Source organism: Phyllostomus discolor, chromosome 8, assembly GCF_004126475.2.
Source record: "Phyllostomus discolor isolate MPI-MPIP mPhyDis1 chromosome 8, mPhyDis1.pri.v3, whole genome shotgun sequence".
NCBI classification, from domain to species: domain Eukaryota; kingdom Metazoa; phylum Chordata; class Mammalia; order Chiroptera; family Phyllostomidae; genus Phyllostomus; species Phyllostomus discolor.
The window spans coordinates 12393725-12409345 of NC_040910.2; the positions used below are offsets into that span (position 1 = coordinate 12393725).

General features: G+C 53.5%; 1 protein-coding gene across 1 annotated transcript in view; it reads right to left on the bottom strand.

Annotated features, from left to right (window-relative positions):
• Positions 1 to 6738: 6738 nt before the first annotated feature.
• The window catches only part of RNF150 (ring finger protein 150), a 174491-nt gene continuing 165608 nt past the window's right edge, over positions 6739 to 15621 (bottom strand). Inside the window, exon 7 of the mRNA XM_028520293.2 lies at positions 6739 to 15049. Coding sequence (XP_028376094.1) covers positions 14931 to 15049 — 119 coding nt within the window. The 3' untranslated portion in view covers positions 6739 to 14930. The remainder of the gene's footprint in view (positions 15050 to 15621) is intronic.

Sequence of the window (15621 nt, forward strand, 5' to 3'; positions counted from 1 at the left end):
TTCTCCAGACAATACGCCCGTCTGGTGACCAGGGTCCCACACGACAACCTTTTTGTTTTATGTCGCCTCACCTTTTATGTATCCTCCGTATTTTAAGTGCTCTGCTTACATTATTTCCCCTGAATCTCCCAAACAGTCTGGCATATCAAACCCAAAAACTACTAGTTCTAACTTCTGGGTGAGAAAATATTGTCCTTTTTAGATGAAAGGAGTAACACAGGTAGGAGAGAGCCTGACGGCTGGCGGGTAGCCAGGTGTTTCCTTGATCATGTATTCTACAAACACGGATGGAAAGCTTGCTCTCCCCAGGCCCTGTGCTGCGCCCTGGGACGCATGGACAATAAAAACATGAGCCCTAATCCCAAGGAGCGTGTGATCCAGACAGGAGACCCGATAGCAGTCTGACAATGGCATGCGTGAGTTATTAACGCTCAACGTGGTTTAGTGCTGCGTTAGCACGAGGAGCAGGCCTGTCGGGAGAGCTGGGGAGGTGATGTGCAAGGTGCACCAGAAGCATTTAATGGGGCTCCCTCACCTGGCGGGGGGGTGAAGATTTCTCCAAGGGAAAGCTGTTGAGCTGAGATCCACAGGGCGAACAGGCTGCGACCAGGAGAACTGGGGGGCCGGCGCTCAGGGGCTGAGCTGGGGTGTGGCCAGATAATTTAGGAACGAGATCGTGCTCAGCCTTCTGCACTGTACTTGGGCTTCATAGAAATGGGAGGGCCCTGAAGGGTTTTAAGTGAGTGTGTGTGTGCGCGTGCAGGCTGCTCACTCTGCTGCGTGTAGGTGAAGAATCGTATGCATGAGCTGCCCTGTGAAATGCGAGGTGGAACAAATCATTGGGGGTCAGTCAAGGAGCAGACAATACTCTGAGGACACCCCTCCCATGCCTGTCTCAGGAACTCAGGTCTAGCACAGGCTGAGGCATTCCTAGTCTTGCCCTTTCTGACCCGCGTTTCACTGAGCGATGGGTACATGGCTTCAGTCATACGTGGGCCCGAGGGCTGTTGTCTGCCACGGTCCAATAGACATGCTCCCTTCTTTGAAACAGGAGCTTCTCCAGCCATGCTGGTTGGTATGGTCTAACTCCTCCTTTTCTACTGGACCAGGGTGACTGGGGAAGATTTCTGAATAGTTATTCTTCCTCAAAGTTACCCTGCAAACTTCAAGGTGGAATCCGTGTTTCCCTGTCCCCTCCGCCAGGGCATCGTTTTCATTTGATGACCAATGGAGCCCCCTACTGGGAGAAGCCGCTCAACTGCAGTCAATAGGAACGCCAAGGGAAGTGCTCTAATGTTGGGTGTACCGGTGTGAAACGGAATTGCCGCGTGCCAGCTAAGACACTTACTTATTACATTTGCAATAGCTCTGACTCAATTACAAATGATTAGGTTCTCATCTGGCACACTTTCCAATTACTCTGGGCTAGAGAGTCATTGCGACAATTAATTCAAGTCACAAATTACTAGTTTTGCTGAGGGTGAAGGGGGTTCAATACCTGGTCACAGAAGGAGACCAGACTTCGGGAGGTGAGCCCTCCGTGGGGTGTGAAGCTGTGTTAGAAAGTTGTACACCAGCCCTGGCTGGCATAGGTCAGTGGATTGAGCTCGGGCTGCGAACCAGGCATCGCAGGTTCCATTCCCAGTCAGGGCACATGCCTGGGTTGCACACCACGGCTTCCAGCAACTGCACATTGATGTTTCTCTCTCTCTCCCTCCCTTTCCTCTCTAAAAATAAATAAATAACATCTTTAAGAAATACTTAAAAAATAAAAAGAAAGTTGTACACCTGCCATTTATATTATGTCACTAACCAGTATTATCCCAGTATATTTACTTAAAAAATAAATAAAATCACTAAAAATATCTGGAATTGATGTTGGCAAATAATTCAGTCCAGTCTCCTACTTTAAGAAGAAAATATAACCTCTTCAAGATTCTGAGTTCTATGCCTATGATTTTCAGAAAAGGAAATCCCACCGTATCATCCGAAGCCGATTTCTGTGTTTCTAGTAATCCAGTGGGTCCTTCTATTTGATGAACATACCTCTTTTGGAATAAATCTATTTTAGAGCAGTTTTAGTTTTACAGAAAAGTTACAGAGAAAACATAGAGGGCTATGGCGTGTGCCTCACCTGGTTTTCCCCACTGTTGACACCTGACGTCACCATGGCACCTTTGTCACAGTTAAGGAACCGACATTTGTATGTTACTGTTAACCGAACTTCAGACTTTATCTGCATTTCACTAGCTTCTCCCAGCATCCTTCCCCTGGTCCAGGATCTCACCCCGGAAACCGTGTTACATTTCCTCGTCACATCTTCCTCAGGCTCCTCTGCCTCAGACAGTTTTGTGGGACTGTGTTTGTGACGACCCGGAGAGTTGGAGACCGCCAATCATTTAGGAGAGTTCCCCCCCCCCCCCCCCCCGCCCATGGGGACTTATCTGACACTCTCGGGAGGAAGGGTACATTCACCCCATCGCGTCTAGGAACACACTACTGACACGCCTCCCGGCCTTAGAGGTCCACCATCACCCCCTGGCTGAGGCGCTGTTTGCTGGACTTCTCCACTCCACAGTTACTTTGTTGTTGTTTCGTTTCTCTGAGTGTAAACCTCTCCCATCTCACATGACAGAGAGGAGAAACTGGGCAGCCTGTTTTCAGAGGGGGAAGGCAGTGTAATGCGGTGGTGAAGGGTAGCTTTCAGGAGACAGGAAGAGTGGGCTTTGAGAGTAGTTCTGCCACTTACTAGCTGTGTGATCTTCCTGCACTTTACTGTGTGAATTATAAAATGCTGACTGCAACAGTCCGTTGACCCCCGCCAGCTGGGATGGTGGGGGTCAAAGGGCAGGATGCAGAGAAGCCCCTACCGCACGCCTGGTGCACGGGCACGCTCGCACTAACGCCGATACTCGACTGTTTGCCACTGCTGCGGACGTTAATACGACAGCAGTGCTCACGAGCGCTGTCATGTGTTTGTGTTACAGTCGCTGTTGGGTTTATTCCTCAGAGCCAGCAGCAGCAACTCCTTGGTGTGTGATTCTTCCATTAATATGCCAGCCGGGGCTTGGGGCCTTTGGGCTGAGAGGCCGCGCTCTTGCTTTCCTGCCAGCCAAGCTGCTCACCTGAGAACGGGGGCATTGGGTCCCTGTGTTTCTGGGTGTTCTGTAGTTTGGGGGTTCCCCTCCCCGATGGAGGATAAAGGCGCCCTCCCCCACCTCTGTGGTTCCTGCCAAGCGAGTCTCTTCACCAGAGCAGCGGCCGGAAGGAGGGCGGACTGTCGTCTGGGAGCCAGGTTTGGAGGGCACCAAGTAGCAACTCACTTTATTTAGGAGGAATGAGTCTAGAAAGTAATAACTCCCATTGGGATCCTGCTGCAATGAGCTTTCTTGCCCAGCTAAAATAAGACAGCGTTCGCTGGGGAGTCACCGTGGGGGTAGTGGTGGCAGTTGTGGGTGTGTGTGTGTGTAGTTGTGTGTGTGGTGGTGGTGGTGGTGTGTGAGAGTGAATGAGTGTGTGTGTGTGGTGTGTGTGTGGTGCTGGTGGTGTGTGAGAGTGAATGAGTGTGTGTGTGGTTGTGTGTGTGTGGTGGTGGTGTGTGAGAGTGAATGACTGTGTGTGTGTGTGTACCTTCTTAGGCACTGAGCTCGTCTCCACCCTAGTCTGTTTGCAGGGGAGAACCGCTCGTGTTCAGGGGGCATTTCCTGCCTGCACAACAATGTTCCCATCACTCTCACGAAGTCCAACTTTCAGCGTTTCTTGCTTCCGTTCCGGAGCACTCGGAGTGGTCTGGAGCCACCTCCATGCGTAGAAGGGGCCTGGTGCAGCCCGCAGAGCTCTGGCAATGGGGCCAGGAAACCCGAGTCCCAGCCCCAGGTCTGGTCTGATCGACACCCTTCCTTTCCTCTTCCTCCGAGTTCCAGACAAAGGGAGTAGAAAGGAGGGAAAGGGAAAGTGACAAGAGGCAAACAGACTGGTTTATAATTTCCCCTGTTGCAAAGGAAGGGCTGCGCATTACTAGCCCTAGTGGGGGTTCTGCTGGTTTAACGCCAGACCCAGGCCCCTGGCGACGGCATCTCGTCCTCAGGCCTAACTAACTCCACTGCATCTGTACACTCTCTGACTTCTCTGCTCTCACATGTATTTATAGATGCTGATGCCATTTCCAATGCTCTGAATTATGTTTTTTTTTCTTTCCTTAGAGATCTGAGAGCCCCAGCTCCCACTAGGTTTATGATATCAGTGACAGCTGTGTTGTGTATACAGCTCGCATGGCAACCGAGGGCAGCTGCCCGCCCGCCTCCCCGCGGGGAGAGCTGGCTCTGGTTTCTCCCTGTTGAGTAAACGATCCCTGAGAACAAAGGAGGAGGGAGTGTTACTAGATAAGGGGGCACGGGGTGGGGGCGGGGTGCCGAGGTTAGAGGGGTCACCACCACCGCGACCAGACCTTCCGGATGTTCCCACGGGGACAGGGTGGGCAACTCTTCCAAAACAGAAGGGTCAGGGGGGCTTGGGAGTTTAGTTTCTACCTCCCAGCGTGCCGGCGAGTACAGGCTCCGCGTGCTGGGGACCGGGCGCCCTCCTGCCCGGGCGGGGGCGCTGTGTCCGCGAACCAGCGAGGGGAGACAGACGTACTCACAGCGGGTAGAGGTCTCAGATGGCAGACGGAGAGGTTCCCCTGTTCTTCTTGCAGCTGAGAACAGACAGCCACAGGGAGACCCGAGGGAGACTCCGTACCAGTGGGCGTGGCCAAATGAGAGGCGCACTAATTCTCCCGGAGTGGATCAGTACGGGCAATGCAGCAATTCCTCTAAACTATCCCATGAATTGTCACCTGGATTTTTCGGGAGTTGGGTCTGTCACTCTTATACATGTAGTAATCATCGTGGAGTGAAAATAACTCATATTCTCTGCTCACCAGCCCCATCCCCCAATCTGGAGCAATGCATTTCCTAACCAAGGCAAGGACTGGGGCAGGGATGTGCACACAGGCTTAGAAGGAATCGCGATACTCAGAAGTGACCAAACCCCTCAGTGTGCTTGCCGAACAGTGGTTCAGCTCCCAGGACCCCGAAGAGAGGCGTAAACAGACCAAGCATCGGGCGCAAAGCTGGCCTAGTGGCTGGTTACAACGCTCTGGGGAGTTTCCTGTATTCCATCCTCAAAACGGCAGACGTGCCGCACGCCTTCTCAACACCAAAGCCTGGAGTGGCGTGTCCCGGAGGGCAGGGCCTCTCCTTCCGGAACACGTATGGCAGTGAGCCACGTGGCCGCCCAGCTCCCTGACACACACACATGTCTCTGACACGTGTCAGAGCAGTGCCCAGGGCATCGTGTGTCCTGCCTGGGGCATCTCGATGCCAGGGACGGGAGTACCGGGCTGACCGCTCCCTGGCAGAGGTGGCGCAGGGGCCAGAGAGGAGCAAGCCGGCCTGGGGGGTGTATGAGATGGGGACGGTGTCGCCAGGTGTAGCAGCTCCCTTCTGGTTGGAACACCAACACGCTCCACGCAGGGGGTCTTGTCCAATGCAGTGTTGGCAAAGGTGACCCTTAAAAGACAGGTTCCACCATCAACCAGCTTTAGAAAAGCTGAGGAATGCAAAGCTGTATCGGTGACAGAATAAAACCCTTTTCAAAAGTTTTTAATAGCTGCTGTGTATTGTCTGAAGCCTTATTCCAACAGAGCTGACCTTGGGACTCTCTGCTGTGTCTAGTGTCCCTGCCAGAGGCGTGAGCCTCACCGCAGACAATAGGTGTCTGGGCAGAGGAAAAAAGCACGATGTTGAAAACACAGAGCAGTTTAAAGTGCCCCCGCATGCGCCACAGCCATTCCGTTACTAACAGTCCCTTTAGGACACCTTCCTACCTGTGCACAGAGCCCAGACTGGCCTCCAGGGACACATGTTTCCTTCCTGTCGTCACAGCAGTTCCCCGTTTGGGTGGCAAAGGGCTCAGGAGGCCACCACACACAGTCCAGTTTGAGTGTCTGCCAGCAGGCTGTGTGGCGTCCACCCCGCTGCAGGGGCGCCTGGCCAGGTGGAAGGCAGGCTGCAGGCTTTGGTAGGGCTGGGCTGCACCAGGAGTGTCCAACCCTGGCCCCTGAGGGGGCTGTGTGGCAACCTGGGGGGGGGGGCACACAGCAGTTTGCAGAGTGTGACAGTAAGGAGGGGGCCTGTCCTCTCCTTCCTTCCCATGTCGGCAGCTCCCATCCTCCTTAAGTCCTTTCCTCGTGAATGTGAAAGCACTGCTGTTTAAAATCTCCAGAGACATACACACAAATGGTAAAAGGGAGCTGCCCACCCCAGTCCTCCTGGTGGGCTCCATGGGGGAACCCTGCCTAGACCTGCCCCCGACGGCCCAGACAATGCTGCCCTGTCCCCTCTGGCGGCATCTCAGGCTAACTCAGCGCCCGTTCTTCCGAGCTGTGCAGAAGCTCGTCATCACTACCGAGAAGGACGGAGCTACGAGGAGAGCAGGTGCCCAGCACTTGCCTTCCCCGAGGCAAACAACGAAGTTGTTCAGATCTCTCGCTCTCTCTTTAACCAGAGTCAGGATTTCAGGTTAAATAGCAAGGGTTTAAAAGCCACGGGCGCCCCCTCTGGGGGTCAAGTATGAACGACTCAGCCACAAGCGTCTGATTCCATTTTATTAAAAAACAAAACCCAACAAAATTTTTGCAGTGAAATATCCTGGAATTCACAATCTTTTTCAAATCATTAGAGTTGCATTTTTTTTCCCTAAACCAAGACCTAAGAACACGATGGCACTTATTTACAGGAAAGTCTTGTATATAACAAAAATAGCCATGTTGTACACGCTCGAATGTGGTCGACTCGCATCCTTGACATTTTGCCACTCCCAGCCCGAGACAAACTGTCAGACTCTCCCAGCAAGCAGAGACTGGAATCAAGCAGAAGAAGCGTCCTTGTCTCCTAACAGAAGACAAATCCCTTTAAAAACTGCTTTGTAAAAACTTCTTTGTATTTCGAGATATAAAGTGCTTTGGAAGGAATAAGGTAGGTACTCGAGGGGAAGAAGAAAAGAGATTTACACAGAAAAAAAAAAAGACTGACACCGCCTTTGCTAATCATTTCAATTTGCCTGTGACTTTTTGTACAGAAGATGAAGGCTGGGCAAAACGGTGACTGAATCCATTACTAAATTTTTCAGCAATGTGAAGAGCTAACCAAAGTCCAAACGAAACGTTACCCAGGTGAATGCTATCAGGAATCAATGTGTTGATTTTGAGTCACGGGGCAAGCTCGTGGTAGGGGCAGCGCACTTCCCGGATCTGAACGCGGGGAGGGTGGGGGAGGTCGCGGGGGCGGAGCACGGAGGGCACAGACTGCAGACCGGACGGCGGGCCTCACGGGGAAGTGGGGTCACATCCTACCTGGACCATCGTGCGTTTTACAATACAACCACACAACTCATGGATAGAAAGGGAAAATAAATCCATCGGATTTGATAGGAGGGAGCTCCTAGAGACTGGTTAAGGAAGCCACGTCTGACTGCGTCATAACGGTAAACCCATTCTTTGGAGCAGGTGTCTTTTTCAGCGGAAGTCATGCTCCATGACAGAGGGGTCATAATGTTCCCTTTTCACATTACTGAGCTGGCACTTGCTGGTCGTGGCTGCAGTCCACAGAACTGGGTGTCACACACACAGGGTCTGGACAAATCACGACCCCTTTTTATTACAAACTCTTTTATTACAAAATCATAGAAGCATGTACTTCTGCAACGTAACAATATCACACTCAAGCACACCGTAGGACATTTTAGGGGAAACGGTCACATGAAACTACAAAGTGTCACACCCAGGTTATTACCCGACCAACCGCACTCACGCGGGCATCACGTCTGTGGGACCCTGCATTCCGGGACCCTGCGTTCTTCTTGGAGGGCTCCCCCAGAACGAGAATGACCATGCTCCCAGCTCATGACTACTTTAAAAAACAAGACCCATTTTTTTTTTCAGGAAATGCATGGAATGTAACCTTTCACGAATACAAAGTTACTTCAAGTTTTCTAGATATAAGGACCATCCCACTATAAAAATAACAGCCTGTCTACCCCTCCCCCACCCCGTACGTCTCTTTCTAATTATAAAACGGTACAACCATTCCAGACTACTAATGCGAGAGCAGGAAGTAACTATACTGTTGGACATGTAGAAAACATGTCAGTATTTCACACCATCGACATTCGTAGGAGCGAAGTCTGTGTATCGACCTTCCTTTGTTTGACCAAGGGATCAAGTGCAGAGAAGTCACCGAACAGTCAGGTCTTGGCCTCATGACTCTGCACAAACATTCCGGCCAGAGGCGTCTTTGCACAAACAGCCGACAATGCGTGGCGATAACGTGCAGGAGAAAAGGCGGCCGGCAGTGAGGTCTCCGGTGGGGCTCACTTTCAGCTTCTCGGGGTTTGTGACATTGCTTCCTCTTTTGATAAAACCAAGTTCTCAGCCACGGAGGCAACTCGATAGTGAAAGGCAAACAGCTGGCTGATGACGCGGTGGCTCTGCAGTCCAAGGAGCTGGCGGAAAGGAGGGCTGGGCAGCAGAGGGCGCCCTGCCGCCGTGCAACACCACCGCGCGGCCCAGTGAGGGAGTCCTTCCGCTGCTGCTCGCTCTGCGGGTCCGCATGGGCGAAGGTTTGGTGTTCCCCTCGGAAGAGTGGGATATGAATGACCTAGCTCTCCTACGTGAAAATTCTTTGGCTACTGAAAATCGTCACATTGTCCAAGAGAATAGTATTCTGAGTGGAATAAAGAGATAGATGTGTTTAAACCTGTTGAGGGAGAAGGGGAGTAACCACTAGACTTTAAAGATGCTGAGGGACTAAGGCCACAAGACATTTTTTTTTTTTTTAGATTTCTGGGTTTAGTAAGGTCAATCGCCAGCCGGCAAAGAGAAACCCTCTCGAAATGTCACAGTTCCCTTCGACCAGGCAACGCACCTTCACCTTTACTTCTGAGAACATTGGGAGAAAGTTCAGCTAGTCCATGGAAGAAACACGTGTCCATTGGATGGGGATCTGTCTTTGGTTTCCAGAGCACACAGGGACCCCCCCCCCCCCCCCCCCCCGCCGTGTCCCTGCTTCTCCAAGCCCTCCGCTGCAGTAGGGACGCTGAGACCACAGGCTTTCTGCCCGGTAGTGACTACGGGTAACTCAGGTTGAGCCAGTTTCTCCACGGACTTTTCTCTTGTGCCCTGTTCAGACCTGCGGACCTCTCAAGATGAGACATATATTCTTGCTTGATCATATCAACAGATATTGATCGGTGGCCGCAGAGCAAATGGCTCCACGGTAAGTGCAAACGTCAATAGTAACGAAGATGAGGAGGTCTTGGATCACTGAGATTCCTGACAAAAGCCACTGGATGAAGCCCTTGAGGGGGAGGCGTGGTTCAGAGAGATGTGAGTGACCTTGGCAGGTGGCAGAACAAGCGGGTTTTGCAATTAGAAGGCTTGGTAATGAAGGGCACCCCTCTAGGATCTGGACTCGCTAGTTTTGGGAGGACAATTCAGTGCCATCAAAGACTCAGTGTGGAGGAGTGCAGCTAGGCACCCAAGGGTCTTGAAAAACAACCATCCCTGTGACCACAGGCCTGGCCTTGTACCAGGGGCAGAGACGTGGGGCAAAGGGAGAGGTAAGTGGTGAGAAACTCATTCCTGCGGCTCAGAGTGAGTTTAGGTTTCAGGCAGTCCAGACCTTCTCTGCAATCACGAGTGTTTAACTCCTTAACACATACACGTGTTCACACACACACACATACAACCAGGTCAGCTCTGCACCCGGGCAACGGGCACCGACTCGGGGAGAACACCCACGTTCCTATCCTGCCGTCCTCCGTCCCGACTCCCCACAGGGTCGTCCTCACACCATCCTTTAATGACCGACCGTCACCGAATGTGCTCGCTCCTCAGTCCGGGCCCTGCAACAGCCAGATGAGGGACCTCTGGGGCTCAGAGCAGCGCTGAGGAACGGTGGGTCCCTCCCCTTAGGAGGGTGGTTTCTCTGTGTGTCTTTTTCCGTCTTAAGGAAGCAGTGGCCTCTCAGATCACTTACAGAGACAAGCTCTCACGCCACCATGTTCAGCAGCATGAGTGGCCATGGCGTATGGCACAGCCCACACATTTTTCTGAGACCCCTACCCCTGGGGCCTGCAGTGAGCTAGGAAGGTGGCAGATGCTGGAGGTGGAAGATCATAAATCTGGGCAGTATTCTGGAGTTGGTTCCTGGCCATGGTTTCCCTAGGAGACTTTTCAGGCAAGGACGCCTGGGGGCGGAGGGAGACAAAAGGAAAGAGCTGTGGATGGTCTTGCGGTACAATTAGATCTGAGAAGAGAAAACGGGGCTAGCGCCTTCACAGAGGACTCTGCCGTTAGCCTGAACTGGGCATTATCATCCGAAGCACAAATACAGGTGTTGCCATGACGTCAGAGGAAAACACCAACGCCACTAACAACGGTGGCCGCACTGATCACTCCAGAGACCTGCAGAACCAAGGCCTTTTGTCCTGAAAGGTGGGAGAAGAATGTGTGGGTGCACACACAATGGAAGAGACGGGTGATCAGAGAAAGCCAGGCTTGGAGACAGAAATGAGGAGAGATTTAAGTGAGAGGGTATAAAAATGCTGCTGGAAATCACCCTGGGTCCTCGCTCCATGGAGGGTGTGACTCTATAGCCCACCTTTTTGATGCAGGAGTTTTGATTTAATGGGATTTCCTGGTGTTCAGTCAAGAGGAGGCCGTTTATTTTGTATGCTCGGCAAGAATTCTCATCTAATCAAAACTCATAAATATAAAGAAGAATCCTATGTTGGTTTATCTGTCAGAATGTTTGATTCTAAGAGCATGGCAGCCGTGGGGAGGTCAGGGCACGGGCCAAAATTGCCATCAGGCACCTCGGTTTTTCATGGGACCAAACCCAGGGCCACAGAGGCCTAGAGACGTTTCCACCAGAACGAGGGAAACGCTGGAAACAAGACCAAACAAACCTCTTCGGACAGAGCCTTGCCTCCAAGGTTATCATGACTACCAGGTGGTGTCAGAACAGGTGGGTGCCTTTGCCACTACTCACCTCCTGCCTTCTCAAACTCTCCACTCCTCCTGCCTAGATGGCACCGTTGACACTGCCGGGGTGACAAACCCTGGACACTCCATCAAGGTCCAGGTGCTGTTTTCCTGATCGGGGGGGGGGGGGGGGGGGGCGGGGCTCAGCTCCTCCCCAAGGGACCAGCCACACAGGAGGTCGCAATTCCTAGAGGTGACTCTACATTGTTCTGAGGGAATGAAAATGCTCTGGTTCTAGTCCACGGCCTCCGTGGTTGGAGGGCGGGGATGCTGATTTCAAGTTAAGAGCTGGGCTGTTGCCAGGCAGTTAGAACTCACCAAGGAATGTCTGGACAGTCTCCAGCCCCAAAGACTTTTTCTCAGTCCTGCCACACAAAGTCTGGTATTTGGAGTCAATAGGAACTTCCTACTTTTCCCTTCGAAGGCCCCTGGGGGCAGCAGCTTGGGGAAAGACCTCCCACCAAGCAGGAAGAAGGACTGCTTAGGGGTCAAGGTCACGTTGGAAGACTACAGTCTGGAATTCTCTTTGGTTGTGGAGTGCCATGGATCAGCCTCAGGGTTTGCCGGAGAAGGGAGGGACGGACTCTTGTTTGAGCACCAAATCAACGTGGTTTGTGCGCCTTTCTGAAAAACGACCGGCCAGAGAAATAGCAGTAAACGCTAATGGGGCTCAGGGTGTGGCTGGGAAGTTTGAGCAGAAATCCCAGCAAGGGCGGCCTGAACAGTTATCTGTTACAAAACAAACACACCTGTGAGTCCCTAGTTAGGCCGCTTGGGCGGAGTCTAGTCCTCTGGGCAGGTGACTAGGTTTTAGCCTGTTTTCTCTGTAAGCATCAGGGAACCTTGTGAGAAGGTTGGAGAAGCTGGAGACCTGCACTGTCCAATCAGGAGCTGGTCCCAACGGAGAGGCCTGGGAGTGTAACAGACGCAATGCCTGCACAGGGCTAAGTACAAAAAAGGATGCAAAGCAGTTCATTCACACTTTTCGCATGAATCACATGTTGAAACGATAATATTGGATGAAAGAAAGAGGTTATTAAATTATTTGTACGTGCTGACTTTTTTTACTTGCATTACATTTCTGTTGGACAGTGCTGGTCTAGACACCCAGGACGGAAAAATGCACATCAGCCAATCCATTGAAGTTTGCCTACACTTCTAGCGATTTCCGCAACCTTTTGATAGCCTCTGAATCATGGGGTCCCCAGGTCTTTGGTGGGAGGTGGTGAGGAATGCTGTGGGGGAAGAAGGGCTGTTTCTATTTCTTTTGCACCGTTCCATGCTGGTTAAATTTTTTTTTTCTTAGCTACCAAAGTCACAGGAGAACCCTCCAGAAACAGACCTTTGGTAAGTGGAGAACCTCATAGACTCAGGGGGTCAGGTGCACCGGCTTCTGCTGAACCTCCCGGGCCCCTCAGCATATCTGCAGCGCCCTCTAGCGGCGGCCGCGGCCGCGTGCAGTCCATCCCTGCGCCCCGGGGAACCGGCAGGGAGAACCCTCGCCAAGCAGAGGGCTAGGCATGCACTCCTGCAGGGGTGTTCTCTCTGTGTATGGGATGCAAAGCCTGTTTCCTTTGCTGTTGAATTATCCTTCTAATTCCACTTAAGACCAAAATTTGTTTAGGGCCAAGCTGACGAAGGCGGGGTAGGTGTTGCGGGCCCAGGCTGACCGAGAAAAGAAACACCTTGAATGAACCACTGCCCACAAAAACACCAGGCCTGGCAGGTGTCCAGAGGTGGCAAACGTAGTGACTAACAGAGGACTGGAATTAGGGGAAGCCAAGCAACTCCTACTTGGGCTTAAAACTTCAATCCCTGAGATACCCACGCTCAGCTACACAGGAGCACCCAATCTGAAAGATGTCACCGTATGTCCCATGCACAGCAACCCCGCCTCCTCAGGGTGGGAAGGCGGCCACCTGCCATCCCGAGAGACACAGATGTCCCTGGCAAAGTGCTCACTGGTGGCCCCAGGCCAGAAGGTGCCTTGGGCACCGTCTTGCTCCACCCCTCCACTCCACAGGTGGACAGGGAGAGGCCGGTGCGCACGCGGCTCATCTGGGCCTCCTGACTCCTGGTTCAGCGCCGTCTTCATTCCTCCCTGAAGGGGACGTTTCTGAGGGTGGCAATCATTTCCCTCGCCTTGCGGCCTGCTCGGAAAGCGTCACCTGGGAAACGGTCGAAGGTGGCGGTGACAAGGGCGCACCCAGAAGTGTCCCCCCATCTGGCGCGGCACTCCGTGCCTCGCTGGCGGGCAGCGAGGTTCTGCGGCGGAAGAACCGAGCTCTGTGTTTTGGGTGAGTGTTAGTGTGAGGATGGGGTGGGGGAGAAGCCTCGTCTGAGGTGCAGAGAACTCGGGGAGGGAAGCCCCCTCTCCTGTCAAGCCCTGCGGCAGCCCGAAGCGACCCGACCCTTGACCGTCCGGAGAAACTGTTCCTGTCCTTCGCCCTCGCTGCCCCGGGAGAGTCTAAAGAAACCCGTTACAAAACTGCCCACTGGAAAAATAGCACATTTCTGTCAGAGGTACAAAAAAAGAGTGCAAACATAAAGGGTTTCAAAACAGGGGTGGTGTGTTGTAGCCATTGGGCACCCCTTCCCTTCTCTGTCTGTCTCTCTCGTGACGTCGCCAACTCCCCTGCTGTACCTTTTAGACCAAATGTTCATCAGATCACACCTCCCTCCTCACCCGGCATCTGGACCCGCTCGGGGAGCCCCGGGGAGCAACCTGCAGAGGATTCGCCTACATCCTTCCTCCAGGTCTGGCCGGGGTAACGGAAGTGTGCTGGAATCCAGGTAGAACCTGCACTGTGGGGACACGGGCTTGGAGGCGACTAAGGCCACCATCTCCTGCAGAAGCTGCATGAGGTCCCAGACCCTGCTCCGGCCTTGGGGGAGCCCGTACAACAGATGATCCACTCTCAGGAACGATTCGTGATATGTGGCCTTAACACGGAGCTTGTGGTTCCAGCTACAAGCCCTACAGCCACGGAGAGTGGCCTTAATGCCCTGGAGGGGACCTCTGAGTTCAAAGAGGGTGAGACCCAGACAAATGAACGTGCCTCCCTAGAGCTTCCTTCTCCTGTCACGTGGGCCCCCCACGGCGCCGGGCAAGAGGCCACCAGCGTGGTGCTGCGGACACTCTAATGAGCAGTGGCCTCCGCAGGTTCACAGCTTAGTGTCGGGGTCTCCGGCACCTGGGAAGTTAAAGATCCAATGGAAAGAATTCGGATTCCTAGTGAAAGCTGGCCTTCGACCTGTTCGGGGTACAGAGGCACTCCCCAAAGCCACACGAGCTGCAGGCCAGGAGCTGGGGCCCTTCATCTCAGACGCAGAGCGCACAGGCCAGCCACAACGGGACCGGGCACTTCTGAACACCGCTCTCTGTCAACGCTGGAGTGAATCAAAGGACACACAGAGGCGTGAACCTAAAGGGAACTACACACAGTCTTTAAAAAGAAACCACCAAAGAAATCAAACATCAATTTCAAAACAAACAAACAAAAAAACAAGACCAGGAAAAACTTGAAATGAAAACCGAGAAGCCCTAAGCGCGTCCTTTCCGTCCGGGGTAGGAGCTTCTGAAGGGTGAGTGTGTCCACGGCGGCGTGGGAGGGGGCTCAGCTTTGGGTGTCCAGCCTGCCGAGGCCGTGGGCGCTGTCGTGGAGGCAGGGAGACCGCGTCGCCGGCCCGACTCCGGGTATTGCTTTTCGCCACCGTTCCTGAGCGGAGCGCCCTGCAGGGGCCGAGGTGTTCTGGAGGCGCGTGTGAGCCTGGCCCGAGTCGCAGCGCACACCCCTCTCTGCGGTCCCCGTGGGTCCTACCGTCCCTTTGTCCCACATTCTCCAGTTCACGACTTCACCTCCTCGCAGTCTTGGTCGGTGGAGAGCTCCACGTCCGACAGTCCGACCTCCATCGCCATGATGAGCGAGATGTCCGAGTCGCTGCTCACGGCGGGCTCCGGTTCGCCTGCGAGGAGAGAGCAGAGTTCAGGGCAGAAGGGCACCGCCCGGCCTCCTGCGCGTGGAGGCTCTTTCTCCCACTGCCCAGGGAGGGGGGTGGGGAGCCGGGGCCAGAGCTCCCTGCGCAGCCCTGACCCCGCACTGCCCTGCCCCCTCTCTCCCTCCCACCCTGTGCGCCTGGGGGAGGCAGACGGCCCAGGGAAACGGCCCCTCCCTTTCTACACACTTGGCCCCAAAGCCGCCCCAGCCGCCCCTCCCTGCCCCCCACTTTGTAAATGTGTGAAAAGGGCAAAACTGCGGTCATGGGAGCCTTGGCTGGAGTCCCCTCCGGCCACACCGTCTGCCGGTGTGACGCCGGACAGAGACGGGGTCCGTGTGCCGGGACTGCATGGCCCGGACCTGCACAGGGTCCGAGCACGTCACCCAGAACCGGTGGAGAGCTGTGATCTGTCTGCCCACTTGAAGAAAGAAAAGGGGTTCCTAGTGAACTCTGGGCTGTGTCTGGGGATGCTGATTATTTCAACGCGGTCGCCTCGAATAGCATTTCGTTGATGGTCAAAAGAAGATATTAGAAAAATG